Source organism: Lissotriton helveticus, chromosome 7 (genome assembly GCF_964261635.1).
Source record: "Lissotriton helveticus chromosome 7, aLisHel1.1, whole genome shotgun sequence".
In the NCBI taxonomy this organism is placed as follows: Eukaryota; Metazoa; Chordata; class Amphibia; order Caudata; family Salamandridae; genus Lissotriton; species Lissotriton helveticus.
Window position 1 is genome coordinate 1953870913 of NC_136068.1, and position 27926 is coordinate 1953898838.

At 52.0% G+C, this 27926-nt stretch overlaps 1 protein-coding gene across 1 annotated transcript in view; it reads left to right on the forward strand.

The window, feature by feature from the left end:
- The first annotated feature begins 1778 nt into the window (after nt 1-1778).
- Nucleotides 1779-27926, forward strand: part of LOC144770013 (uncharacterized) — a 103119-nt gene continuing 76971 nt past the window's right edge. Inside the window, exons 1-3 of the mRNA XM_078654206.1 lie at nt 1779-1805; nt 15408-15653; nt 24584-24800. Of these exons, the coding sequence (XP_078510332.1) occupies nt 1779-1805; nt 15408-15653; nt 24584-24800 (490 nt within the window). The remainder of the gene's footprint in view (nt 1806-15407; nt 15654-24583; nt 24801-27926) is intronic.

The window sequence follows — 27926 nt, forward strand, 5'->3', positions numbered from 1 at the left end:
CAGCCTAGAGATGTCCCGGCTCCCAGCCGGTGGGTGCAGATCTCACCGACGGGCCCGTGAGAGGGGACGGAGAGGAGGGGCCCGGCCCGAGTGCCGGGGCAGCATTGCTGGCGTGGGGCGGCCCTGCTGGCAGCCCTCCTACTGGATCCTACAGCGGGACTCCCCGAGACAGAGTGAGCAGTGCGCTGGGAGACCTGCTGAGACCCCGGCAGGGTCGACAGACGGGAGAGAGGCCTGCGCCGACGGCTGCAGCCGGGGACCTCGATTTTCTGGAGTCCCGGCCGTGAATCTGAGGAGTGGCTGGGGAGCCTGGCCCTGGCAGACGCTGGCTGGGAATCTTGCAGCCCGGATCACAACATTGGGGGCCCCAGCCGAGCAAGTGGAGAGCAAGGGGCCGGACTGACCCTGCATTAAGGTACGCGAGTCAACAACCGTGGGCCCCGCCTGACGCAACTGTGGACTGGCGCCCCACCCGACAGGGGTCTGCGGCAGTTGGAAGCTAGTGGAGGTGGTTTGGGGCCCCGGTGGTTCGCGCGGCTGCTGGACGAGTGGTGCATTGGAGGGGGCGGCCTGGGACTGTGGAGACAGCGGTGGGGTGCCTGGCCCAGCAACTCGGCGGTCAGCTCGGGCCGTGGTGGGCCCTCTAACGGGAGTAGTGGGCGGCGATCCAGAGGATCTTTTTGGCAAGCTTGGACAGTGAAGCAGTTGGGCAGCTATGACCCGCAGGGCAGGTTGTGGTGGGGGAGGCCCCAAGCATGGGCCAATTGACAAGTTTACGGGGCCAGAGGGCAGCGCGGGGGCACCCAGTGGATCTCAGGAGGCTGGGCCGAACAATGCGGCTCTAATGGCGGCCATCACTCAGTCCCGGGATGTGTTGGATGCGAAGATCGGGGCAGAGGGGTCGGATGTTACACTGCGGCGCCAAGAACTGCGGAATGCGGTTTTCCACATCACAGAGGCCGAGACGCGTATTTCATGGGCGGAAGATGACATAGTGACTCTAAAACGCAAGGTAGCTAGCCTGCAATCCGTCCAAAAAGGCTTGGCGCTCCGTGCGGAGGATGGACTGCCCGAGGGCTGTGGGAAGGGGGACATTGAGGGCTTCCTGATGCGGTGGCTCGAAAGCTGGATGTTGCCTGACACTCTATCCCGCTGCTTTGTTGTTGAACGAGCGCACAGGGCCCTGATGCAAAAGCCACCGGAAGGAGCACGGCTGTGGCCGGTGATCGCTAAGCTCCTTAACTACCATGACAGGGACGTGATCCTAAAGCAGGCCAGAGCGAAAGAACCATTGCGGTATGAAAACCACACTATCATGATCTTCCCGGATTATACCCGCATGGTGCAACAGCAACGCCAGTCTTTTACAGCAGCCAAGGCCCGTCTGCGGGACCTGAAAATACAATACGCCCTTTTATATCCAGCCCGTCTGAGAGTTGTGTTTCAATCCCGCACTCACTTTTTTGACTCCCCGGAGGAGGTGTTTCAGTGGACAGACGAAATTAGGCCAGTGAAGGTACACACACCCCAGGGGCGAGACTCCGACTCCTCGCATGATGAAGCACAGGCGAGGTCCTCTCGTGATGGACGGCGCAAAGACAATTGGAGATCCAGATCACGGCAACGGTCTGTGTCGGGTACGGCCTCCGAGAAAGCGATGGGGGCGGCCGAGAAGCAGAAGAAGGGCACGTGAATGCGCTAAGAGACATATTGTTGACATATTGCAATGGCCCTCTGTCTTTCGGGGTTCCACCCTGGGGCGTAATTGGGCCCCGTACATGCGGGGAGTGGAGTGTGACTGCAATGTATGAGGGTTCCAGCGAATGATTGGAGGGTGATTGGGGATGGGGGTGTATCTACGGGCGGGGAGGGGTCCCCCTGTTGTGGGTTGGTGGTTGTAGGTGTTGGGTGAGTTGCATAGGGTTATGGGGATCCATTGGTGGGGAGGGTCGTCGGCCTCGAGTTGGGGTTGGAGGCCCTGCTACACCGCAACAGGTACTTCATTGTTTCTTGAAGTATGGGGTAGGGGGGAAGGGATCCGGGGAGCTGTTGGATGTTGACTTGGGGGGGGTTGGACGGTCCTGATAATGTCGCTGTGGTGGTTGAGGGTGCACACAACTGGCGAGCGTGATGCTCATTGGATACGAAGGGTCCTTGATGTCGAGCCCGGATGATGGGGCCGTTGGGCCCGGGGGCACACTTTGTGTCCTTAGTTGGAATGTAAGGGGAGTGCTGGATAAGATCAAGCGGGGAGCAGTTCAGTAGTGTTTAGCTGCGTGTATGCCCTGCCCCCTTTGCAGTGGTCTCTAGTAGAAAAGATATTAGCGATATGGGCTGATATCCCTAATGTGCTGGCCGTTATTGGTGGAGATTGGAATTATTTGGTGGATCAAACACGTGATAGGTACAGGCCTGGGGGGGATGGGGGCAACTGGCAATACTAAATTGCATGATATGATTAGGAATTTGGGATGGGTTGATACTTGGAGGCACATACATGGCGCACGGCGAGAGTACACCTTTCTCTCAGCTGTCCATAAATCCTTCTCCAGACTGGATTATATATTTGTTCCCCTGGCGGCTCAAGGTAGAGTGGAGGCTGCAGACATCTTGCCGCGTGGGTTGTCGGACCACTCCCCTATGGCAGTTACTATTGGTTTGGATCGGCGGCGGCAACCATTTCGCTGGCGCCTCTCGGTCTGGCACTTGCAATTAGGGGACTACCAAGCACATATGAGGAAGGCCATAGCGCAATATCTAGCTGAACATTTTGGGACAGTGGCGACTAAGGCGACGCTCTGGGAGGCTATGAAGCCCACGCTGCGGGGCATAGACGTAGGGAGACCCTGGATCAGGCCGAGGCGGACATCAGGGAGTTGGAGCAACGCAGTGGACTGGATGGGGAGGGCCGGACGGTAGAGCAGTTGCTGCCGGCGCAGCAGTCTTATGCCTCATTGTTGCTGGACGAGGCGCGGCAGCTGTGGCTGGCAACCCATAGCAGAGTATATCAATGGGGGGATAAATCTGGGACGATGCTTCATAGATTGTGTCAGGGCCAGTTCCACACTCAGACCCCCCCGAGGATTTTAGATGATTCCGGTTCCCTGATGACTGACCCCATGTCAATTGTGGAGGGCTTTGCGGCTTACTATGCTGACCTATACTCCCCGCACGAATACATTGACACGGACCTAGTTGCTAAATTTATAGCTGACTTGCCGCCATGAGCGATTACAGATAAAGCCCGCGAACGTCTGGATAGGCCACTGACTGAAGACGTGCTGGGTGTCGCTCTGAGGGAATTGAACACTGGGAAGGCTCTGGGCCCCAATGGCTTCCCCAGCGAATTCTTTCAGAAATTCCACCTACAACTGGGAGCCCATTATAGAGCGGTGGTAGAGGAGGCAAGGGAGCAGGGTAATCTGCCCCAGGACTGGAGACATGCTGAGGTAGTGGTGTTCCACAAGCCTGGCCGGCCCCCTGAGCGGTACGCATCGTACCGTCCGATTTCTCTGTTAAACGTGGAGGCCAAAGTCTTAGCCAAGGCGCTGGCCAATAGATTATTGCCGTATATCACTGAACTTATCCATCCGAACCAGGCCGGTTTCATGTCCCAGCGGGCGACACGGCACAACATAAGGCGGGCCCACGTTGCGGTTGCGGCGATTCGGTCCTCTGGGGCACAAGCGGCGCTATACCTGGCTGATATGGACAGGGCGTTTGATTCGCTCAGCTGGACTTATCTGTTCTCGCTCCTGCCACGGCTGAATCTAGGGCCGGTATTTTTGTCCTATGTGAAGTTACTATATACTGAGCTAACGGCCTCTGTTAGGGTGGCGGGGGCGGTGTCCTCGAGATTTGCCATCCAGAGGGGCACCAGACAGGGTTGTCCCTTCTCGCCCTACCTGTTTGCCTTGGCCATGGAGCCCCTGGCAGCCTGGGTCCGGGTTGACGCGCAGCTAAGGGGATTCAAGTGGACGTGAGACCTATCGGACCGAATTGCATTATACGCGGATGACGTCCTGTTTTTCTTAACGGATCTCAATAGGTCAATCAATCAATCAATCAAAGCATTTGTATAGCGCACTACTCACCCGGAGGGTCTCAAGGCGCTTGGGGAGGGGGGGTCCGCTACTGCTCGAACAGCCAGGTCTTGAGCTGCTTCCTGAAGGCGAGGTGGTCCTGGGTCAGGCGGAGGTGGGTCGGGAGGGAGTTCCAGGTCTTGGCGGCGAGGTAGGAGAAGGACCTTCCCCCTGTGGTGACTCTTCAGATGCGGGGGACGGCGGCGAGGGCGTGGCCGGTCGATCGGAGCTGGCGTTTGGGAGTGTAGAAATTGAGGCGGCTGTTGAGGTATCCTGGTCCTTGGCTGTGCAGGGCTTTGTGTGCGTGGGTGAGGAGACGGAAGGTGATTCTCTTGTTGACCGGGAGCCAGTGCAGGTCTCGCAGGTGTCCGGAGATGTGGTTGCGACGGGGGATGTCCAGGATGAGCTTTGCTGAGGCGTTCTGGATCCGCTGGAGTCTCTTCTGGAGTTTGGCGGTGGTTCCGGCGTAGAGGGCGTTGCCGTAGTCCAGTCGGCTGGTGACGAGGGCCTGGGTGACCGTCTTCCTGGTCTCGGTGGGGATCCACCGGAAGATCTTGCGTAGCATGCGTAGGATGTTGAAGCACGACGAGGAGACGGCGTTGACTTGTCTGGTCATGGAGAGGGATGAGTCCAGGATGAAGCCCAGGTTGCATGCGTGGTCTGTTGGTTTGGGTGCGCTGCCCAGGGCGGGGGGCCACCAGGAGTCGTCCCAGGCGGAGGGTGAGGATCCCAGGATGAGGACTTCCGTCTTGTCCGAGTTCAGTTTCAGGCGGCTGTTCTTCATCCATTCGGCTACCTCCTTCATCCCTTCGTGTAGGTTGGCTCTGGCGGTGGCGGGGTCGTTGGTGAGGGAGAGGATCAGCTGGGTGTCGTCGGCGTAGGAGATGATGTTGAGGTTGTGCTGTCGTGCGATGGCTGCGAGGGGACTCATGTAGACGTTGAAGAGGGTTGGGCTGAGCGAGGAGCCTTGAGGAACGCCGCAGATGACTTCGGTGGCTTCTGATCTGAACGGTGGGAGGCGGACTCTCTGTGTCCTTCCGGCGAGGAAGGAGATGGTCCACTGCAGCGCCTTCTCCCGGATTCCGACGTTGCTGAGGCGCTGTACTAGGGTACGGTGGCAGACGGTGTCGAAGGCCGCAGAGAGGTCTAGGAGGATGAGGGCCGCTGTTTCTCCGTTGTCGAGCAGGGCTCGGATGTCATCGGTGGCTGCGATCAGGGCGGTCTCGGTGCTGTGGTTGGTCCTGAAGCCAGACTACGAGAGGTCGAGGGATCCGTTCGTCTCGAGGAAGGCGGCCAGCTGCTTGTTGACGGTCTTCTCGATGACTTTTGCGGGGAACGGGAGCAGCGAGATGGGTCGGTAGTTCTTGAGGTCGGAGGGGTCGGCTGATGGCTTCTTTAGTAGGGCGCTGAGTTCGGCGTGCTTCCAGCTCTCCGGGAAGGTAGCGGTGTCGAAGGAGGTGTTGATGATGTCCCGCAGGTGGGGTGCGATGACAGCGTCGGCCTTGTTGAAGACGTGGTGAGGGCAGGGGTCTGTCGGAGATCCGGAGTGGATGGTGTTCATCGTGCAGATGGTGTCTTCGGTGCTGATCGGGGTCCAGGCGCGGAGGGTGGTGGTGGGGGGCGGTGGTTCGGTCGTGGCGTGCGTCGGTTGAGTGCTGAAGCTGTTGTGTATGTCCGTGATCTTGTCGTGGAAGTAGGAGGCGAGGGAGTTGCAGAGGTCTTGCGAAGGGGTGATGTCGTTGTTTCCGGCGTTGGGGTTGGAGAGCTCTTTGATGATGTTGAAGAGTTCCTTGCTGTTGTGTGCGTTGTTGTCCAGTCGTACCTTGAATGCAGTTTTCTTGGTGGTGTGGATCAGTTGGTGGTGTTTTCGGGTGGCGAGCTTGAGGGTAGTCATGTTGTCCAATGTTGGGTCTCTGCGCCAGGCTTTCTCAAGGGCTCTGCAGTTCTTCTTCGAGTTCTTGAGTTCGTCGGTGAACCATGGGGCTTTCTTGCTGCCGGTTCTGTTAGGCGGGGTCCTCAGAGGGGCGAGGTCGTCTGCGCAGTCGCTGATCCACATCGTGAGGTTGGTGGCCGCTTGGCTGGGGTTCGCTGCGCTGGTGGGTGGGTTCCTGCTCAGGGAAGTTGCTAGTTGATCGGCTGTGATCTTGTTCCAGCTTCTGCGTGCAACCTGTTGCTGGTGGTGGTGGATCGTGGTCCTTTTGAAGCTGAAGTGGACCCAGCTGTGGTCCGTCCAGTGGAGTCCGGTGGCGTGGCTGAAGGCGATGTCCTTGCTGGAGTAGAAGACGGGGTCGAGAGTGTGTCCGGCGTAGTGGGTGGGGGTGGTCACCAGTTGCTTAAGTCCGAGGTTGGCGAGGTTGTCCAGCAAGGTGGTGGTGTTGCAGTCGTTGTTGTTCTCCAGGTGGAAGTTGAGGTCCCCGAGGAGGATGTAGTCAGCGGAGGGGAGGGCATGCGGGCTGACGAAGTCGGCGATGTCCTCGCTGAATTGTGTGCGTGGTCCCGGGGGTCTGTAGATGAGGGTGCCTCTGAGGGTGGTCCTGGGGTTGATGTGGATCTGGAAGTGCAGGTGCTCGGTGGGTGCGAGGGTGTCGTCGGTGTTGGTCGTGATGCGGATGGAGTTCCTGTGGATGATGGCAATGCCTCCTCCGGTCTGGTTGACGCGGTCCCTCCGGATGATCTTGTAGCCGTCCGGGATGGCGATGGCGATGTCAGGCGCTGAGGAGGCGTTCATCCAGGTTTCCGTGAGGAAGGCGACGTCTGGGGCTGTGGTGTCGAGCAGGTTCCAGAGCTCGACGGCGTGTCTGTGGACCGAGCGGGTGTTGAGCAGGATGCAATTCAGGTGGCTGTTGCTGATGTTCGTCGAGGTCTTGGGCACTGCTGGAGTGGTGCAGGTCCGGATGCAGGCGAACTTGCAGGCGTTGCAGCAGAAGGGTCCGTGGGTGCGTCTCGGGGTGGCTCGGTAGCAGCCCGGGAGTCTGCCGGCGTTGAGTGCGTAGAGGTCGGTGGCGGCGTAGGTCCGGCGGGAGGGCTGGTGGCTGCGGGGGCCAGGGGTCCTGGCGCTGGGTGCGGGCCAGGCGCTGACGGGCGCAGACGGGCTTACCTTTGGCGCACCTTCGGCGCTCATTCGGTGCTCCCGCTGCGCGCGTCCGCTGCGTGGTCGCTCTGGGGGGTCATAAGAAGGGAGCCGGTAGGGAGGGTCTGCGGGGAGGCGGGAGCGGGTTAGCCAATCGGCTGGCGGGGGGGCGGGGCCGCGAGCTGGCAGCGGCGGGAAAAACGGGTGCGGGCGGCCTTGCGGCGGCTGGGGCGCTGGAGGAGGGAGGAGGGAGCAGGCGGCGGCGGCGGCGGCAGGCACAGGAGCAGGTAGGTACAGGAGCGGGAGGCAGGAAGAGCGTGGGGGCGACCAGGCCGGTAGAGGCACAGTGGTCGCTCCCTAGGTGGATTCTGGGTCCCCTTAAGAAGGGAGCCGGTAGGGAGGGTCTGCGGGGAGGCGGGAGCGGGTTAGCCAATCGGCTGGCGGGGGGGCGGGGCCGCGAGCTGGCAGCGGCGGGAAAAACAGGTGCGGGTAGCCCTGCGGCGGCTGGGGCGCTGGAGGAGGGAGGAGGGAGCAGGCGGCGGCGGCGGCGGCAGGCACAGGAGCAGGTAGGTACAGGAGCGGGAGGCAGGAAGAGCGTGGGGGCGACCAGGCCGGTAGAGGCGCAGTGGTCGCTCTGCCTCGCCTCAGGGCCTCGCCTTCTACGCATACTGCAGATCTTTGGTGAGACTTCGGGCCTCTACATGAATCCCCGCAAATCTACACTCTGGGTGCTGGGGAGTGGTCCGGCGCTTGGAGATTGGGCATCGTAGCTTCAGAAGGCAATCGGGGGCATCAAATATCTGGGGGTGTTCCTGACCGAGATCTCTGTAGTCGCATGGGAGCGGAACGTGGTGCCGGTCTGGGAACGGACTCAGGCTGATATTAAAATATGGTCCCGCATGCCACTGACCATCTATGGTAGATCGGCCATATTTAAAATGGTGGCCCTACCCCGACTGTTGTATCAGTTACAAAACTATCAGTATCCAATTCAGCCCTCCTGGTTTAAGCAGGTAGACTCAGCCCTGGGGCAATTCCTCTGGGTGGGCGGCTCCGCTAGGGTGGCGTTGCGCACGTGCTTTTGTTCAATGTATTGTGGGGGGTTGGTGACCTCAGATGTTCTTTCTTACTACCAAGCGTCGCATCTCCTAGTGTTAAATGAATGGTGGTATGGGGATAGGAGAGACCCGGCCTATGCACTGGAGAGGCTATTGATGGAACCCCATACGCTCCACACGCTGCTCTATGCGACGAGGGGGCGCAAGGCCTTGCTGTCGGTGACGCAGGTGGTCTTTGATGTTTGGAGGCGAGCGTTGCGGCAGATGGGATGGTGGCAGACCCTGACCGAAGAAACCCCCTTTGGCGCAATGGCCGCTTACCAGGTTTGGCAGCCCTTTCGGGATTTGCGGGATGGGACGCCATTTGTATTTCTAGATTGCCGGATGTTATGATGGGAACGACGCTCAAGTCGTTCCAAGAACTGAGCGCGGAGTATAACATGCCCCGCTATGCAATTCTTCCATTACCTACAATTGCGCCATGCCCTGGCCCCGGATCTAGAGGGTTTGACGTCACTTCCCGAGTTTAGCCCACTGGAGGCCCGAGTTTTTATGGGAGATATAGACACAAAAAAGATTTCACGCATCTACCAATCCCTGATCATACACTGCTCCTCGGATATACACAAACTGAGACCTGGGAGGCTGATGTTGGGCCGCTGGAGGAAGAAGACTGGAACGAGGCGCTGGCAGGTCCCAGAGGTGCGGCCATTTTGGTCCGCCTTCGGTTGATTCAATTCAAATACCTCCACAGGGTGTATTATACACGGAGGAGGCTTTGGAGGGCGGGCCTCATTGCATCCCCAGAGTGTACTAGGTGTGGATGTGAGGAGGGCACCTTCTTCCATACAGTGTGGGGCTGTGGACGACTAAATAGGTTCTGGAGTGGAGTCTGGAATGGTATGGATGAGGCGCTGTGTTGGGTGCTCCCGCGCACACCGCGACTGGGTTTGTTGCATGTGTTGGAGGGAGTGGGAGGCAACCTCTACAAGAGACATTTGTTATTATTAGGTCTCACAGTGGCCAAACGAGATATTGCGAGGGCCTGGAAGAACCCGCAGGCCCGGTCGCTCATAGCATGGAAGAGGGGCCTAGATTTCTGTATGGGGATGGAGAAGCCCATATTTCTTGCCCGGGTCTGCCCCAGTAAACATTTCAAGATTTGGAAGAGATGGGCCGATTACAGAGGTATCTGGCTAGAGCGGCCGACAGAACCAGACCCCGAACTGGAGGTCTGAGTGAGCTCTGCTGTAGGATGTGTGTACGTGAATGGTTGGACTTGTCGAAAACCGTGCAGGGTGGGAGGGATCCGGGTGGGATGGAGTTGGGGACAGTGGGGGGGTGAGGGGGGGGGGGGGGAAGGGGGGGTGGATGGGTTACTTGCATTGATCCCATTGTACTAAATGTAAAAGTAATGATGGATTGCGTTGTTCTACATGTGTGCTGGTGTCTGGCAGATACCTCTGGGGTACAGATATCTGCGACTTTCTATGTGATCTATCAATAAAATCTGTTTTAAAAAAAAAAAAAAAAACTGCGCGACCCTGCTTTGTTTAAAATGATACCTCCTTAAAATCGGTGCAATATACCTTTTCCTTTCCCTTTGATAGTGACCACAAAAAAATACTAGATGAAGATCAGTTTGGGGGGAGTTAATGTCACAAGTTCAGGCAGTCAATTCTGAGTGATTAAACTTTTTGTCCAGAAACCCTAGCATCAATGATATCCAATTTAAACGAAACCGCAGCAGTATGAAATTATGCGGTATGGAACTCTCTTCTAGGTAGGATATCCTCCTGTTAGGATTGTATTATGTGGATGGTAGACAGGGACAGACTTTTTCATATGGTTGTTTCCCCTACGTGAATATTCCTCCTTGAACTTAAAATATCCACCAACCTTTGTCTAGACATCAACGTACAGGTAATTAGGTCCTTAAAAAAAGTTGTCAGGTCCTACGCAGTTAGTTCTTGATCAACATAGTTCAGCAATCTGATCCTTTTGTATTTGTCCAATCTAAGGTAGTCTCTAATTATATTTTGGGTTAGAGGTATTGTATCCCTTCACCAGATAGACAGCTACCGGAGAATAGCGGCCAGTCTAATAGCATCTGTGATATCCGGTAGGCCCAACTCCATGTGTAATACGTAATTTTAAGTAGTCTGCGGGAGGGAGACGAGGGATTTAAAAAATGTGTTCTCTATGGATTTGAGTAGGTCGACATCGGCCATACCCCAAACACCCGCCCCATAAATGGCTGCGGCCTTAGTTTTCACTTGATAGATATTATTTATAACGGGTTTCTCACCCATCCTAGACATCAATGTCTTTAGTGCTATTAGACTCCTCTCCATACCCATGGCCCTTCCATTGATTAGCCGTGACCACGTTTGATTTCTATAAAATAGTACCCAAAGGTAGGGGAAAGACTCCACCAACTCACTTTTCACTGATTCCATATGAAAGTGAGGAATTTTTAGTCAGGACCCACCCGTAGCTGAGATTACAAATGATTTAGTCTGATTAACCTTCTGGTCCAGAAAACCCATGAAGGTCGTATAGGCAGCAATTAGGCGCTACAGCCCTAACCCAGTTCTGGCCATAAGGACTGCATCGTCCGCATATGCGAAAATTGGGAGCTGGGTGGAGTCGCATGCAGGGAGGTCCGGGGTTACGCCCAAAAGGGTCTTTCTTACGCGTTTGTGTATATGGAAAAAAGGAACGCCGTGAGGACGCAACCCTGCCTTACACCGTGAAATTTTGAATTAGGCAAGTGCACTCTCCATTTTTCCCAAATCTAACCGTCGCAGAGGCGTCAGTATATAGTTGTCGGATAAAATCAATTATTGGGAGATCAATCCCCATGGATTTCATTACATACCAGAGCCTAGAGTGGGAAACGCAGTCAAATTCTGCTGAAAGATCCATAAAGACAAAGTAGATCCCTTGGCCCTGGTATATTTATCAATGATCAGTGAAAGGTTTAAGCACTGATCAACAGTTCCTTTCACCTGTGGAACCCATAATGAGATTGCATGAGGACTTTCTTCTCTAGTGCCCATGTCTCTAGTCTAGATAGAAGTAATCAACCCATGAGCTTCACAGCACTATCTAATAATAAAATTGGCCTGAAATTTTTTGGAAGGCGCTTGTCACCCTTTTTATAAATTGGGACAATTATGCTGATGTTCCATGAGGGGAGGGGACCTGTAACAGCTATGTTATTAAAAATATTTGTCAATAATGGAACCCATAAATCACAATTATCCTTAAATAAATCTATTGTAACCCCGTCAGGGCCTGATGTTTTCCCTATGCTGCATGCCTCTAGCCCCTTCCTTACTTCAGAGAGTGAGACTAATAGAGGTAATAAGTTCTCCCTCGTGGTTAATGGCGGGGGAGCGGGCTGTTGGGCAGAAGAGAGAGTCGGCGAAAAGATGTTTACAAAATGCTCTGCCCACTGCTCCTCTCCCACGTTAGTATCTAGTGTAGGGTCGCTATTAGTTTTCAAAAAGGTTGAGTTAATTATTACCCAAACTCCCGGCTGTCACCCAACGAAGTTGCGTAACCAAGCTTTTCCCAAATTTCCTCCCTCAGGGTCCTCTCCCTTTGTCTTCTAGCTAATCTATACTGAATGCGAAGTTGTGTAATCTGTATTCGGTTTCTTGGATGAGTTTTGAGGGCTATCGCAAGATTTTTTGTTGGCCTTTGAGCATGGGGAATTGAACCATTCCTTCGCCTTATTAGTTTTATATTTTGACTGGCGAGTAAGTGCCCTCTTTATATGTTCTAGTAGGTCCGTAAATGAAAAAAACAGGTTCGCTGATTCTAATCCCAAATGTCTAGACATTTACCGATGACCGTCTGATTAGTTTTTATTATTTCTAGGAAAAATGTTGCCTTGTCTATTTTGGCTCACTTTAGTTGGTAGCCATTTTTCCTGGCCAATATTGGGCGGTCGATAATCTGGTGCGATACCTTTTCCCTGGAGTTTATGGCTAGTTCCCCGGTTAAGATTGCTTGGTCACTTAATCTAGTGAATTGGGCTTCTGTATGTTTGAAATTACCCTCAATAGAAATGGAAATGGTTATGTAGTCGAGAGTGGATGCCTGGAGTTCGATAAGTTTTCGAGAGGCAATCCTCTTTATTATTCCAGATGTTAACTATGGCCAGTTTCCTGGTAAACATAGCCATGTTAAGACTTTTCCCGTATTTACTATGGGAAAAGTGAGGTGCAGGATTTCCTACCACATCAACCGAGCTGCAGATATTCTCTTGACTATGCTTACAAAGATAAATGTTAAAATCTCCCAGCCAAATTGTAGTAAATGCATCATCACTCTTTCCAATTGATTGCCATATTTACCTCTTCAATGACTGTGTGCATTTTTGGGCCAACATTGTTGTTATAATAGTTTATCAAGACCCAAGTGCCTTCCCTGGGAAGCTCAAGGATCTGGAGATGAAAGAAAAGACTCCTGCTATCAACCTTCTTTATTTTACATATCAGTGTGTTTAGAATTAGCGTTAGTAGACCTCCCTTAGATCTTCCTTCAGATGTAGGGGTTGCCATTGTCTGGAAGGACCGATAGCCATTAATAAAAATCAGTTCTGGGGCCCATGTTTTCTGAAGGTAGACTACGTCTTTCTCCTGCCAAAGATTTTGCCATTGAGCAATATCCAGTTTACTCCTAATGCCTGCCACCTTCCTAGAGCGTATTTTAAAAAGGGAATATTGTCCTTTCTTAATCTCATTTGAGTTGGAAATCGGTGGGAGAATAGAGGATACAGAATTATCTTCGTGGTGCTCCTGGGTTGTAGGGGAAAGTAGTCAGTCACATTGATCTAAGTCGGATGGTATCTCAAATCTGTTCGTAAGAGGGACTAACCGCCCTTACAACATACCTACTGGACTCTGGTACAATTCTCGGTGGTCTGGCCGTTGGAGTTGTTCTAAGACCTTGAGAGGGGAAATTCAGGGGTCTATAAAAGTAGTCTAACGAGAGAACTACCATCTGTGTTCCCCTCGGTGGGTATCTGTGCAGTTGATCTAATATAATACTAGATGCAAAGTGATTGTAAAAATGTATTACTAGACAGTCCCCTTCCAATATTTTCCGGCCTCGTGCCAGCCATAGTGTCCTTCTGGCCATAATGATTTCACTGGACAGTGGGGGCTCCCTTTGCCCCTGATAGATATGTGGCGAGATAACTAATGTAAGGATTTATCCATCAGTTGGGCGGTGGTTTCGAACTGTTCCTCCCCAAGTGATGGAACATTCCCTAGGACTAATACAGGGGACTTTTATCAATTAACCCTTTGGATGCATCGGACGGCCCCCGGCCGTCCGACGTTTTGGGTGGCGTGTGCGTCCAATGGCTGGGAGCCATCAGAATTGCATACAAGGAAGAATTGCGCCTGCATTCAAATGGTTAAAACCAGTTTTTGACACATTCATATTTCAAAACTCAAAACATTCATATGGACCACTAAGCACTAACTATGGCTAACACATTTCAGAATATATGAACTTACAAAAATTATGAGGCAATTAAATGACCTACCATTTGCAGAATTGCTAAACAGGTTAAGATAAGGAAATCATACACGAACAGACATTTTACAAATTAAACAACACCAAATCCAATCAGATGAAAATATGATCAAAAGTATACCATATATTATGTCAACAAACAAAGAAGTAAATAACATTAATACTACAGTTTTAATTCAACACACACAACATTTAGCAATTGATACAGTAGTTTCTGATCTTGCAGAATCAGTAAAGCAAAGAATATTAACAAAAATACCAACAGATCCAACAAAAACAATGGGACTTGCACACACCTTATATTTTACTTTGAAATTACGTTATGATTTAACTTGTAATATTGCTGTTAATCATGGTTTTACTAATGGACCCACTGAAATAGTAGAATTAGTTGAAACTATCAACAACACACCATGTACAGTTTGGTAGCATTTGATATTGAAAGAATTGGAAAAAAGAACAAGGAGAGAAAACAAACACTTTTTCAAAGTTATGTCAAATTGGACACCCATACATCCAGTAACAATTCAATTTCAATACACACAAATTATCACTATAATATGAAAGCAATTTCCATTGTGCAAAGCATCAGCAAGAACAATACATAGGACTAAAGGTGACATTATTGAGCCAATTTATATACACTTTAACAATAGCAGGATGCACCATTTACATTAGGTAGCTTTAAGCAGAACAAAATATATTTCAAATATATACATTGAAAACTTTGACGAAAGAAAAAAACGTGTACATCAGAAAGTCAAAGAAGAAATGCAACGATTAGGAACAGAAATGCCATTACAAATATCAGTGCCACAATTAAACACATACAGCAACAACAATAATATTATCACACACAATATACGCTCAATGTAAATGCATTTCAAATCAATCAAAGCAGATACAAACATCTTGAATGCAGATATTCTTTGTCTAACAGAAATAAATTCTACTACTAATACACCAGATGATGCTTATGCTATGCCCGATTATCATCATATGATCTTTGACAAATTCCACAAAAAAACATGGACTTTAAATATTCAACCAAAAAAAGATGTTTATACTACCTATATATGCAGTACAACAAGGGATAGATGTTCTATATTTCACACTACATATAAATCCCATAAACTACTTCATTATCATATCTTATAAACCACCACATATTGCAATACAAGCCTTATTAGAATCAATTACAAACATTATTAACTTCTATCCCAATTTTAACCCGTTAACCGCTGCCGTTTTTTCGCGGCACTGCGGCGGTTTTAAAGAGCGGGCGGGGCCTCGCCGACCGTTGAACGTGCGTAGCACCAGCCAGGTAGTGCTCCGAATGTTCAATGGCCGACGGCAGCACTAATAGGGTTAAATATATTATCATGGTAGACTTTAACATTGACTTAAACAATACTAACAGACAAACACAAATAATAAAAGAATATATGCACACACAGTTTCAATGCAACCAAAAATGTAATACTTACACTACAAACTACCAAACAATATTAGATCACATATACACTAGTCAAGAGATAAACAACTATGGGACTTTAGAATGCTAGTACAGTGATCACGAAGCTTTATGGATAGCACTTTAAAACAATAATAATGTAATTAAATGTCCTTTTCTTATTTCAGATGCTTTCTATTAAAGATATCACTGAGAAATCAACAGAAGAACAAAAACCTTATAAAAAAGGATTAAAAGCAATTATTATCAAATGTACTGGCAAAACGTATTATAATACAGCTAAACAAGAAAGCAAAGTTCTTTACCATATGCCGTTAGCCGACACAAATGGATTCATCAAAGCTACTTGCTACAATGAGGACTTCCTAACTTTAACAAAGGAAAACAATGGGATTTTAATGTGGAATTTCATGGTAAAAACCAATATTACTTTAATTACAAAACAAACAAGGCTTACAAGGATACCTCCACAAAAAATTCCAGAAACAATAAAAAAAAAGGCAGAATCCTTATTGCAACCACCAGCTCCACCAGCATCACCCATAAAAGCAGCAATAGAAGCAAACCTTAAAACACTTATGACTGTTTGTGGGTCAATAACTGATGTAAGACCACAGCACTTTACTATTAAGTAAATAACACAAACTTACTCCGCCTTCATTATTTACTCAATTTTTTGACATCTTCTTTATTACATTACAATTCAAATTATTTATTTTCTATTTTAAGTTAACTGTTCCAAAATAGTTACAAAACACCATCTATAACTCACAATAACATACTCTTCAACAATATTTCACTATACAAATACTAAATATAACATTTATCATTTGACTTCAAAAAATATTAATAACAATTACAGAAAAAACAACACATTGCATCACTTAATTCGACTATCATATTTCAAACAACATACACATAGCACCTTATTATCTCCTTACTTTATGAATACTTTTACTTTAAACTTCTTTCTTTAAAAAAAATCAAACATTACTTTACATCTCTCATCGCATTACAAATGTTCCAACACTATTTCATACACATTACTTTGCAAATATATCTTATGTATTCAATAAATAATTTCATTAAAATAATACAATTAAGAACAAATAAGTTACAATTTTAATTTGTTACAACAAAATAAACACTTTGGGACATTGGAACAAGCCCCTATCGCCATGGGAACATCACTTTTTATGATGTTACCGTGGTGATAGGGACTGCGCCTTATCTATAAGGCAGCATTAAGCCACTTAACATAGTTTAACACAGCCTTGTACATAAGGCCCCCGTTCACGCTATAGTGAGCATAAAAGAGGCATGCACTGGGTATTATAATGGGCATTCAAACACAACGCCCATTGTATTTCATGCTGCACCCTATATACAAGGTTAGCATACATAGGAGTCAGCACCAAAATGAATACCAGCAAAATCCTACTCTTAAAATTGCAAAATGCATTATTTCTCCTCTTTTTCCATTTTTCCATGTGTTCCGCCTTTTACAGCACACATGGAAACAGCTAAATGCCACCATTTGATAATGTACAGGAAGGTGTCCCTTCCTGTTCATAAACAAAAAAAATGTTAATGCCGTTTTGTAAGTTTCATATGTAATGCACATAGCAGCACACATAAAAGTTACAAAATGGCATATTAGGATTCTTTATATGCAGTAAGGGACACCTCTTTGTACATAAGCAAACCTCCCCTGCGCACAGACACCATTGCATTCCACTGCACGGGTGCCTGCGTTGGAGCTAAGTTGTTACACTTACGCTATCACAGGAGGAAACGAAAGGCTGCACCACATTCTTTTAAATATAGTGCAGCCTTGCATTTCCAAGGTTGTAAATTTTACAGGAGTGTAACCTATAGACCAGTTCAGGACTGGGTAAGTAAGGTGCATTAAGAAACAATGTCCTGATAGGTAAGGATGTGTAGGCAATTAAATAGGCATGCATACAGCATTACTCACAAGGAAAGAAGGATGTTGGACCCGGCCTCGTGGCATGGTTCGCCTCTGTCCCTCCACAACCTGTGAGCGTAGGCCTGTACCCGAGTCCCCTGCGCAGCCTCCCTATTAGTGTAGCCTGCACCCCGAGCCTGGTCGTCCTACCCCAAGTAAACCTAGATCCCCCGAGAACCTCGACCAGGCCTGCCTTTCCCGCTTCACGCCAGGCTCCGAGCGCCTAACCGTGCCTGCCCCACAAGGCCCGGACGCCATTTTCCCTTCCCGACATCCCTGTCTCCCTGGGCCTAGCGTGACCCCAGCCCCAGCGAAACCCAGACTCCAAAGGCGCGCCAGTCCCGGCTGGGGGGTAAAGGGCTCCCCAAGTGAGACAAGCCCGGGAGTTTCGATAGCACCTCCGGCCTCCCCTGAGAGTCTGGTATCCGTCACACCTTTGGCCCTCCCCGGTGAACCAGTTTCGATCACCCCTCTGGCCTCCCTGAGGGCTGGCTCCAGACCCGCTGGGCGTCTGGGAATTCCCGTACCCATCCTTCAAAGGGATCAAAGAGCCAACCGCCGGACCTCGCCAACAGCCAGCCCCACGGGCAGGAGACCTCTGCCTGCGAGGGTCCGGAGATCAAAGAGTCACAGGACTATAACTGGGCCTGCCCGACAGCTAGCGGGCAGTTGTATCTTGGACCTGAAGCCCTGCTGATCTGATCGCGGCTGACCCTAAGATGAACTCATCTGGAACCTCTGAGCCCTGCTGACGCTGCCGCGGCTCCCTCTTCGCAACAAGGAACTGAACCACCTGAGCCCTGTTGACGCTGTCGCGGCTCAATCTCTCGTAACCATCGGAGCCCTGCTGACGCTGTCGCGGCTCGACCTCTAAGACCACCCGAGCCCTGCTGACGCTGTCGCGGCTCCTCACGAACCTCTCCAGATCGAGCCCTGCTGACCTCGTCGCGGCTCGAGGAGTACTCTGGTCCGGCTGGACCATCGAGACCACCATCACGACCGAGCCGACTCTACGGAGGTGAAGCAGCAGTACGACCATCATCCCGTACCCCCCGGCTCGAGGATGTGAGAGCTGTGCGTAGGGTACGCCTCGTACTGAACCAGAGACTAAAGACTGTCCCGCTTCCCCCTTCCCGAATCCTCAACGATCTTGTGGTCCCTCGACCCCTGTGTATATAAGAGTGCCTTCTTCGTTTTAATTGCTTATATAAAGACTTTGTCACTAGAATCCAACGGTGTGGTGTCTGTTCGTAGTGTGGTGTGAGCTCAGTGTGTACGATCCTAGACTCGAAGTCCTCCCCGGTGAGGACCTCACAATCAAGACTCGGCAAGTTCTGTGGAAGAGGTGGGTCTGGGGGTGACCGGGTGAGCATAACCTGGCCCTCTGAGATCGCCCCTTCTAACATTGGTGGCAGTGTCGCGATAAGAACCTACGTCTAGGGATCGTACAGTACTGAAACACTACCCGAACGAAGAGCAACCATGAGCCTCACAAACGACGAAACCACCTTCCAGATGGAGCTTCTGAAGGACTATTCGCACCGTGAGCTCAAGCAATTCTGCAAAGATCTCCGTATCCCGTCAACGGGATTAAACACCGAAGAGGACTTTCAACAAGCTCTAACAGCCTGGGAGGAGACCGGAGCCCAACCTCCAGCACCGACAGAAGCCGATGGAGGGGGAGCACCCCTGATCGAAACCCACGCCCCAGAACAAGAAAGAGCAGAGTCCCCGACGCGGACTCACAGCACAGAGAGAGGTCTATCTCGAGAAGAAATGACCGACCGAGAACGCAACCGAAGCCACGAGCTAGAACTAGCCCGGTTGAAGATGGAGGTAGAACTCAAGCTGGCCGAGAAAAAGCTAGCCATCGAGCAGCTGCGGCTGCAAGGAGAACTGGAGGAGAAAAAGCTCCAGAGAGAACTGGAGGAGAAGAAACTCCAGCGAGAACATGACGGAAAGAAGCTCCAGCTGGAGCACGAGCGCAGCATATTGGAAATGGAACTAAAGGCCCGGAACGAAGACAACCGAACAGCAGCGACCCGAGAGTCCGTTCCCCCGGTGGAACCCAAGGTCCACATCCCCAAGGATGTGGTCAAAGAATATTACAAAAACGATGACATCCAGCAATGGTTCAAGGCCTACGAGGTCGCCATGACCTCCCACCGAGTTCCACAGAAAGACTGGGGAGCCGGGCTGTGGGGACGATTCCTGAGTGAGGGGAGGGACACCCTACTCGACCTACCATCTGCCGAACAGACCTCCTACAGCCACATGAAAGAGGCCCTCCTCACAAGGTACGGGCTCACCCCAGAAATGTACCGCCAACGCTTCCGAGAATCCAAAAAGATCCCCGGCACCACATGGGTAGAATATGTCAATTTCTACAGCCGGGCCCTGGAAGGGTGGATCAAGGGCAGCAAAGTCTCCACCTTCGAGGGACTCATCGACCTCATTGCGTATGAACACTTGTCCCTGAATTGCTTTGTGGAACTCCGACAGCATCTCCTGGACAGCAAGTTGGCTGACCCCCGGAAACTGGGCGTCGAGGCCGATCGCTGGGTGAGCACCAGAGTACCCCGGGGACCCGGGGGAGACTCTGGCCGAAATGAACAGGGTTCTTCCCGCCAGAGGGGAGGAGGGAATCAGAATAGACAGAGGGGATCCCAGGGAGGGTCCCCGCGCAGCCCCCCCAGAAACCAGCCCGGCACCTCGCCTCCCACAGCGCGCGCAGGGTTCCCCCCAGCTAAGCCAGGGCCCCGAGTCAGCCAAACCTGCCACCATTGCCAGCAACCAGGGCACTATGCCAATAACCCCCGCTGCCCTTTGTTCAAAAAGCCTGCCGCTGCAGGGCCCCCAGTGCGCCACATCACCTCAGTAGCCCTAGAAGAGGAGGGGGAGGAAGAGTTCGAGGGAGCTGACCCCGCAGCGATGATTTAGTCTCCCTGGGTGATAGGGAGATGGTCCCAGGAGCCCCCCTACCCGATAACACAGAGAAATACCGACAGCAGGTGACTGTCAATGGCCATCACATAGGGGCGCTCCGAGACACTGGGGCCAGTATCACCACCGTCAAACGGCACCTCGTCACCGAAGCCCAGATTGTTCCCCACATCTCCTGCAGGGTGATCGCAGCCGATAACTCCGTCCGCACCTGCCAGATAGCTCAAGTCCCGTTCGAATGGGGGGGCGTCTCCGGAGAGTTACGAGTGGCGGTGAGGCGGCACCGGCGACCCCCGAGGACCCCGAGGTCCCGGAACCGTCTGAGACCCCTGAGCTGTTCCCCGGAGAGAGCTTCCCCCCGACGCAGGTCCCCTCGGCCCTGGCGTCGAACCGACCCCGAGCCTGGACGACCTTCCTGAGCTGGCCCAGTGGCGCCAGGAAGGAGGACCGTCCCGAGAAGAATTCTGCCTAGAACAGACCTCCTGTCCGTCCTTGGTTGGGCCGCGGCAGCAGGCCGCCGCCCAGGCCGCCGGTGACCAGTCCGGCTCCCACTTTGTCTATTGGGAAAACGGCCTCTTGTACAGCGAGCAAAAGTCGGCCGAGCTAGGGTCAGCCCGAGTGCTGGTGGTACCCCTACGCTTCCGCGGCTTTCTCCTGAACCTGGCCCACGATGTGCCCCTGGCGGGACACTTGGGGGAAGACAAAACGTATCACCGCCTAGTCACCCACTTTTACTGGCCGGGCATGCGCTCCGGTGTGGAGGCCCACTGTAAGTCCTGCCCCACGTGTCAGTCCAGCGGAAAGAGCGGGGGGAAGCGCAAGGCTCCCCTCCAACCCTTCCCCGTGGTCAGTACCCCCTTCGAAAGGGTGGGAATCGACATTGTGGGCCCCCTCGGCCCCCGGACCTCCTTGGGGCACCGCTTTATCCTTGTCTTGGTGGACCATGCCACCCGCTACCCCGAAGCCATTCCTCTCCGAACGGTGACTGCCCCCGTAGTGGGGCGGGCCCTCATGGCCATCTTCTCCCGGGTGGGATTCCCCCGAGAAGTCGTCAGCGACCGAGGGACCAACTTCATCTCGAAATACATGAAGTCCCTTTGGCAGCAATGTGGGGTGACATACAAATTTACCACCCCATATCAGCCCCAGGGTAACGGTCTGGTGGAGCGATTCAACCGGACCCTCAAGGGAATGATCATGGGTCTCGAAGAGCCCCTGAGGCGTAAGTGGGACGTCCTCCTTCCCTGTCTCCTCTTCGCTTACCGCGAAGTACCCCAGAAGTCCCTGGGGTTCAGCCCCTTCGAGCTCCTTTACGGGCACCCCGTCAGGGGGCCCCTCAGCCTGGTCAAGGAAGGGTGGGAGACGGCGGCCCCAGAGCCCCCTCCCGATGTGTTTCGATACATTCTGGCCCTCAGGAACCAGACAAGGAAGTTCAGAGAACTGGCCGAGGCAAACCTCGAGGCCAGTCAAGAAGAAATGAAAAGGTGGTACGGCCAGAATGCCACTCTGGTCGAGTTTCAGCCCGGACAACGGGTCTGGGTGATGGCCATCGTAGAGCCCTGTGCCCTGCAAGACAAGTGGACAGGGCCCTTCAAGGTGGTAGAGCGCAAGAGTCAGGTGACCTACCTCATCGATGGTGAGTCCCCCAGGAACCCCTTGCGGGTCCTTCACGTAAACCGCCTCAAGCCCCACTTCGCCCGGTCCGAGTTGAGCTTGCTCCTCGCCACCGACGATGGGGAAGAAGAAGAAACGGAGCCTCTCCCCGATCTCCTGTCCACGAAAGAAAAATATGGCTCCGTAGAGGGGGTGAGTCTCTCTTCCTCCCTCTCTCCCGAGCAGCGCGAGGACTGTCGCCAGTTGTTGGGACAGTTCTCGGACCTCTTCTCCCTCACCCCCGGCGTCACCAACTGGTGCGTCCACGACGTGGACACCGGGGACAACCCACCGGTACGGCACAGAGCCTACCGCGTCCCTGACCGAGTCCGGGCCTGCATCAAGGCCCATGGGCTAGCCCCGTGGTCCTGGTTCCGAAGGCAGCCGCCCCTGGTGCTGTTCCCGAGCTGAGGTTCTGCGTTGACTACCGCGGGCTCAACGCAGTCACCAGAACCGATGCGCATCCCATCCCCCGAGCCGACGAGCTTATTGATCGCCTTGGGGCTGCTCGCTTCCTAAGCACGTTCGACCTGACCAGTGGATACTGGCAGATCGCCCTCACCGAGGGAGCTAAGGAAAGATCCGCTTTTTCCACCCCGGATGGTCACTACCATTTCCGGGTGATGCCCTTCGGGATGAAGAACGCCCCCGCCACCTTCCAGAGGCTGGTGAACCAGGTACTGGCGGGGTTGGAGGAGTTCAGCGCTGCGTATCTGGACGATATCGCAGTGTACAGTACCCACTGGCCCGAGCACCTCCAGCACCTCTGGGCGGTGCTGACGGCCCTGAGGAGGGCCGGGCTCACCATTAAGGCGAGCAAATGCCAGATCGGACAAGGGTCCGTAGTCTACCTCGGGCACCAGGTCGGAAGCGGCCTCGTAGCCCCCCTCCAGCCCAAGATCGATGCCATCGTGGCCTGGGAGGCCCCCACGACCCAGACGGAAGTACGGGCCTTTCTAGGGCTTACGGGGTACTACCGCCGGTTCATCAAGGGGTACGGCAGCATCGTAGCCCCCCTCACGGAGTTAACCTCCAAAAACCAGCCGAAGAAAGTCAGCTGGACCCCCACCTGCCAAGAGGCGTTCGAAAAGTTGAAAGACGCCATGTGCACCGCCCCCATCCTACAGGCCCCCGACTACTCACGAGAGTTTGTAGTCCAGACGGACGCGTCCGAGCATGGCATCGGAGCAGTCCTGTCCCAGGTGAACGAGAACGGCCTAGACCAACCAGTGGCATTCATTAGCCGGAGGCTACTCCCTCGAGAACAAAGGTGGAGCACCATCGAGCGGGAGGCCTTCGCGGTGGTTTGGGCCCTGAAGAAGCTGAGGCCCTACCTGGTCAGTACTCACTTCCGGGTCCAGACCGACCACCGGCCTCTCCGGTGGCTAATGCAGATGAGAGGGGAGAATCCCAAATTGCTGCGCTGGTCCATCTCCCTCCAGGGGATGGACTTCACTGTTGAGCACCGGCCTGGTGCTGACCACGCCAACGCAGACGGCCTGTCCCGATTCTTCCGCCTCAGCGAAGAGAACTCCCAAGAGGATGGGTAGTTGTCCCCGCCTTCAGCTGGGGGGGACGCGTGTTGGACCCGGCCTCGTGGCGTGGTTCGCCTCTGTCCCTCCACACCCTGTGAGCGTAGGCCTGTACCCCGAGTCCCCTGCGCAGCCTCCCTATTAGTGTAGCCTGCACCCCGAGCCTGGTCGTCCTACCCCAAGTGAACCTAGATCCCCCGAGAACCTCGACCGGGCCTGCCTTTCCCGCTTCACGCCCGGCTCCGAGCGCCTAACCGTGCCTGCCCCACAAGGCCCGGACGCCATTTTCCCTTCCCGACATCCCTGTCTCCCTGGGCCTAGCGTGACCCCGGCCCCAGCGAAACCCAGACTCCAAAGGCGCTCCAGTCCCGGCTGGGGGGTAAAGGGCTCCCCAAGTGAGACAAGCCCGGGAGTTTCGATAGCACCTCCGGCCTCCCCTGAGAGTCTGGTATCCGTCACACCTTTGGCCCTCCCCGGTGGGCCAGTTTCGATCACCCCTCTGGCCTCCCTGAGGGCTGGCTCCAGACCCGCTGGGCGTCTGGGAATTCCCGGACCCATCCTTCAAAGGGATCAAAGAGCCAACCGCCGGACCTCGCCAATGGCCAGCCCCCCGGGCAGGAGACCTCTGCCTGCGAGGGTCCGGAGATCAAAGAGTCACAGGACTATAACTGGGCCCACCCGACAGCTAGCGGGCAGCCCTGCTGATCTGATCTCCTCTTCTGTGGCTCAACAACCAACTGAAAAAACTTGCCTTGGAGCCACTCACTGTAAATTACCTGTACTTTGTCACAGTGCGCCGTTCTTGCTGTTCACTTCTTCACTTGCGTCGCCACTCTCATCACAATCACCATTAAGCACCAAGTATTTTATGGTTGTCACCAATTTATTTATGCAGTGCTGCTTCTAACTGTACATTCTTCGACCATGAACTTATGTTGCAATATAAAGATGATTAACTATCTTTCTCCAAATTAATGTGGTTTCTCCTTCTTAATGCACCTTGCATTTCCAAGGGGCACAGCGTGTCATTAAGCCCAGGAGGCTAACAACATGCTTCCCACTTCATTGTACATATCCCCCCACTGTGCTTTAGCTTTAAGCAAACAAAAACAATACAGCGCGGTGTTATTGCTACAAAATATTATACAAACAATATAGATGCTACTACTATAAAAGCTATTACAAATACAGCAACAAAATACCCCACAATAAAAAACAATTAAACACTCTATTTTCGATTTTGCAGGAAGATGATGTCAAAAACATTTTTATTGGAGGACATGAAACAGAACTAAAATCTATGACAATAAAAGACGACACCTACTACATAAAAATCACTTTGTGGAGAGAAGAAACCCAATTCCCAATCAAAATTGGAGACTATATCAAAATAACACATGTAACCATCCATGAATTTAATGAGGATAAGTTAATTAAATACAACAAGGGACAGCATACTTCAGGTAAATTCAACTACAGCAGCACACACAAATAACATAGCTTAATGCTGCCTTGAACATAAGGCCCTCTTTCACATTATGCTTAGCATAAAACGGGCATATAGGAAGGGACACCTTGCTGTATATAAACACACCAGGACATTTTGCTTTTTCCATGTGTACTGCACAAGCCAGTACATATGGAAAAAGCAAAAACAAGGAGAAATAATGCATTACACCTCAATTCACTACCTTAACAGCACGGTTATCACGGTCTTAAATTTGAGCTAACTCCTATATACGCCACACTTGTACATAGGGGGCAGCATCAAATACAATTAAAAGAAAACAATTCCTACTCTTAAGTAAACAAAAACTTTTTTTAATTTCTACTCATTTTTTATTTTTCTTTGTGTGCGTCCTTATGCCTCACACATACAAAAATAAACATGCCTTGGTTTATTTATAAATGCAAAACAATTAATGAACGGAATGTTGCACAATGGCAAAATAGTCACCCCCAGTCACAGATCTGGGTTTAATCCATCGTTATTTTGCTCACCAAACCACTCCAGTTCAGACATGGCTATATGCAAATCAGTCTTGACCCTGTGCCTCATGGGAACAGTCCAGCCCGAACTGCCAAGCCATGTCTTTCCTGGACCAGAATCAAACATCCTACGACCGGTTCGTGGCTATCAGCCTTCATCAGCCAGGATAGCTTGATTCAAGTGGCATGGAGAGGACGGGACTCACGTCTGAGCATACCCGTCCCACTTGGGGTGACAAATGCAAAAACAACAATTGATGGACGGAATGTTGTACAATGGCAAAACATTCACCCCCAGTCACAGATCCGGGTTTAATCCATCAACTGTTGTTTTTGCATTTGTCACCCCGAGTGGGACGGTGCTCAGGCGTGTACATAATGTACATAATTTGTAATAAACAACATTTTTATTCCATTTTATTAAAACACAAAGTTCAAAAAGTTTGAATGAACTATATATCAATGTATATCTGCTAAGAAATGTTTTAAATAAACTTAATGTTGAAAAAACAAAATGAATCATTTACTAACTGGTAGGTCGCTCCCCCACCACACAGCTCCGCCTGTGTCTCCCTGCCCCAGCTGCCGCTGCTGTAGAAGTTGAGGCCCTCCTCCACCCGCAGGCTACCACCTGCGCCTCACCCCTGGTGGCCAGTGGTAGGTCTTAGGTTTGTATCACTGTCGCTGTCTGTTTGTCTTCCCTGTGCTACCCATACTGTCTTCTGGTGTCTGTGACCGCTGTTGCCTGTCTCCCCCCTGTGCCTGCATTCTTATCTGTGCCCGTTTTCTTGCCTCTGCTCCCCTGATTGCACTTGTTTTTTGCCTTCTGCTCCCCTGTTTGTGCCGTTTTTCTTGCCTTCTGCTCCCTTGTTTGTGCCGTTTTTCTTGCCTCTGCTCTCCTGATTGTGCTCGTTTTTTGCCTTCTGACCCCTGATTGCACTCGTTCTTCTTGCCTCTGCTCCCTGATTGTACTCGTTTTTCTTGCCTTCTGCCCCCTGATTGTACTCGTTTTTCTTGCCTCTGCTCCCTGATTGCACTCATTTTTCTTGCCTTCTGCCCCCTGATTGTACTCGTTTTTCTTGCCTTCTGCCCCCTGATTGCACTCGTTTTTCTTGCCTCTGCTCCCTGAATGTACTCGTTTTTCTTGCCTCTGCTCCCTGATTGTACTCGTTTTTCTAGCCTTCTGCCCCCTGATTGTGCTTGTTTTTTGCCTTCTGCCCCCTGATTGCACTCGTTTTTCTTGCCTCTGCTCCCTGATTGTACTCGTTTTTCTTGCCTCTGCTCCCCTGATTGCACTTGTTTTCTTGCCTTCTTCCCCCTGATTGCACTTGTTTTTCTTGCCTTCTGCCCCCTGATTGCACTTGTTTTTCTTGCCTCTGCTCCCTGATTGCACTCGTTTTTCTTGCCTCTGCTCCCTGATTGTACTCGTTTTTCTAGCCTTCTGCCCCCTGATTGTGCTTGCTTTTTGCCTTCTGCCCCTGATTGCACTCGTTTTTCTTGCCTCTGCTCCCTGATTGTACTCGTTTTTCTTGCCTCTGCTCCCCTGATTGCACTTGTTTTTCTTGCCTTCTTCCCCCTGATTGCACTTGTTTTTCTTGCCTTCTGCCCCCTGATTGCACTTGTTTTTCTTGCCTCTGCTCCCTTATTGTACTCGTTTTTCTTGCCTCTGCTCCCCTGATTGCACTTGTTTTTCTTGCCTTCTTCCCCCTGATTGCACTTGTTTTTCTTGCCTTCTGCCCCCTGATTGCACTCGTTTTTCTTGCCTTCTTCCCCCTAATTGCACTTGTTTTTCTTGCCTCTGCTCCCTGATTGCACTCGTTTTTCTTGCCTCTGCTCCCTGATTGTACTCGTTTTTCTTGCCTTCTGCCCACTGATTGCACTTGTTTTTTGCCTTCTACCCCCTGATTGCGCTCGTTTTTCTTGCCTCTGCTCCCTGATTGTACTCGTTTTTCTTGCCTCTGCTCCCCTGATTGCACTTGTTTTTCTTGCCTTCTTCCCCCTGATTGCACTTGTTTTTCTTGCCTTCTGCCCCCTGATTGCACTCATTTTTCTTGCCTTCTTCCCCCTGATTGCACTTGTTTTTCTTGCCTTCTGCCCCCTGATTGCACTCGTTTTTCTTGCCTCTTCTCCCCTGATTGCACTCATTTTTCCTGCCTCTGCCCCCCTGATTGCGCTCGTTTTCTTGCCTTCTGTTCCCCGTCGCTGCCCCTGATTGTGCCCAGCTGCCTTGGTACCCTCGCCGCTCCCGTTCCCGCCGCTGCGGCCCCGCCCCCCTCACTGCCCATTCGCTGCCCCTGCCTCCCAGCTGCTCCTCCCTCCCACCTCCTCATATAGGCCGGCCGCTGTGCGGTGAGGAGAGTGACCCTTGACCTTGCTGGTAGGTCGCTCCCCCACCACACAGCTCCGCCTATGCGTCCTGCCCCAGCTGCCGCTGCTGTAGAAGTTGAGGCCTTCCTCCACCCGCAGGCTACCACCTGAGCCTCACCCCTAGTGGCCAGTGGTAGGTCTTAGGTTTGTATCACTGTCGCTGTCTGTCTGTCTTCCCTGTACTGCCAATACTGTCTTCTGGTGTCTGTGACCGCTGTTGCCTGTCTACCCCC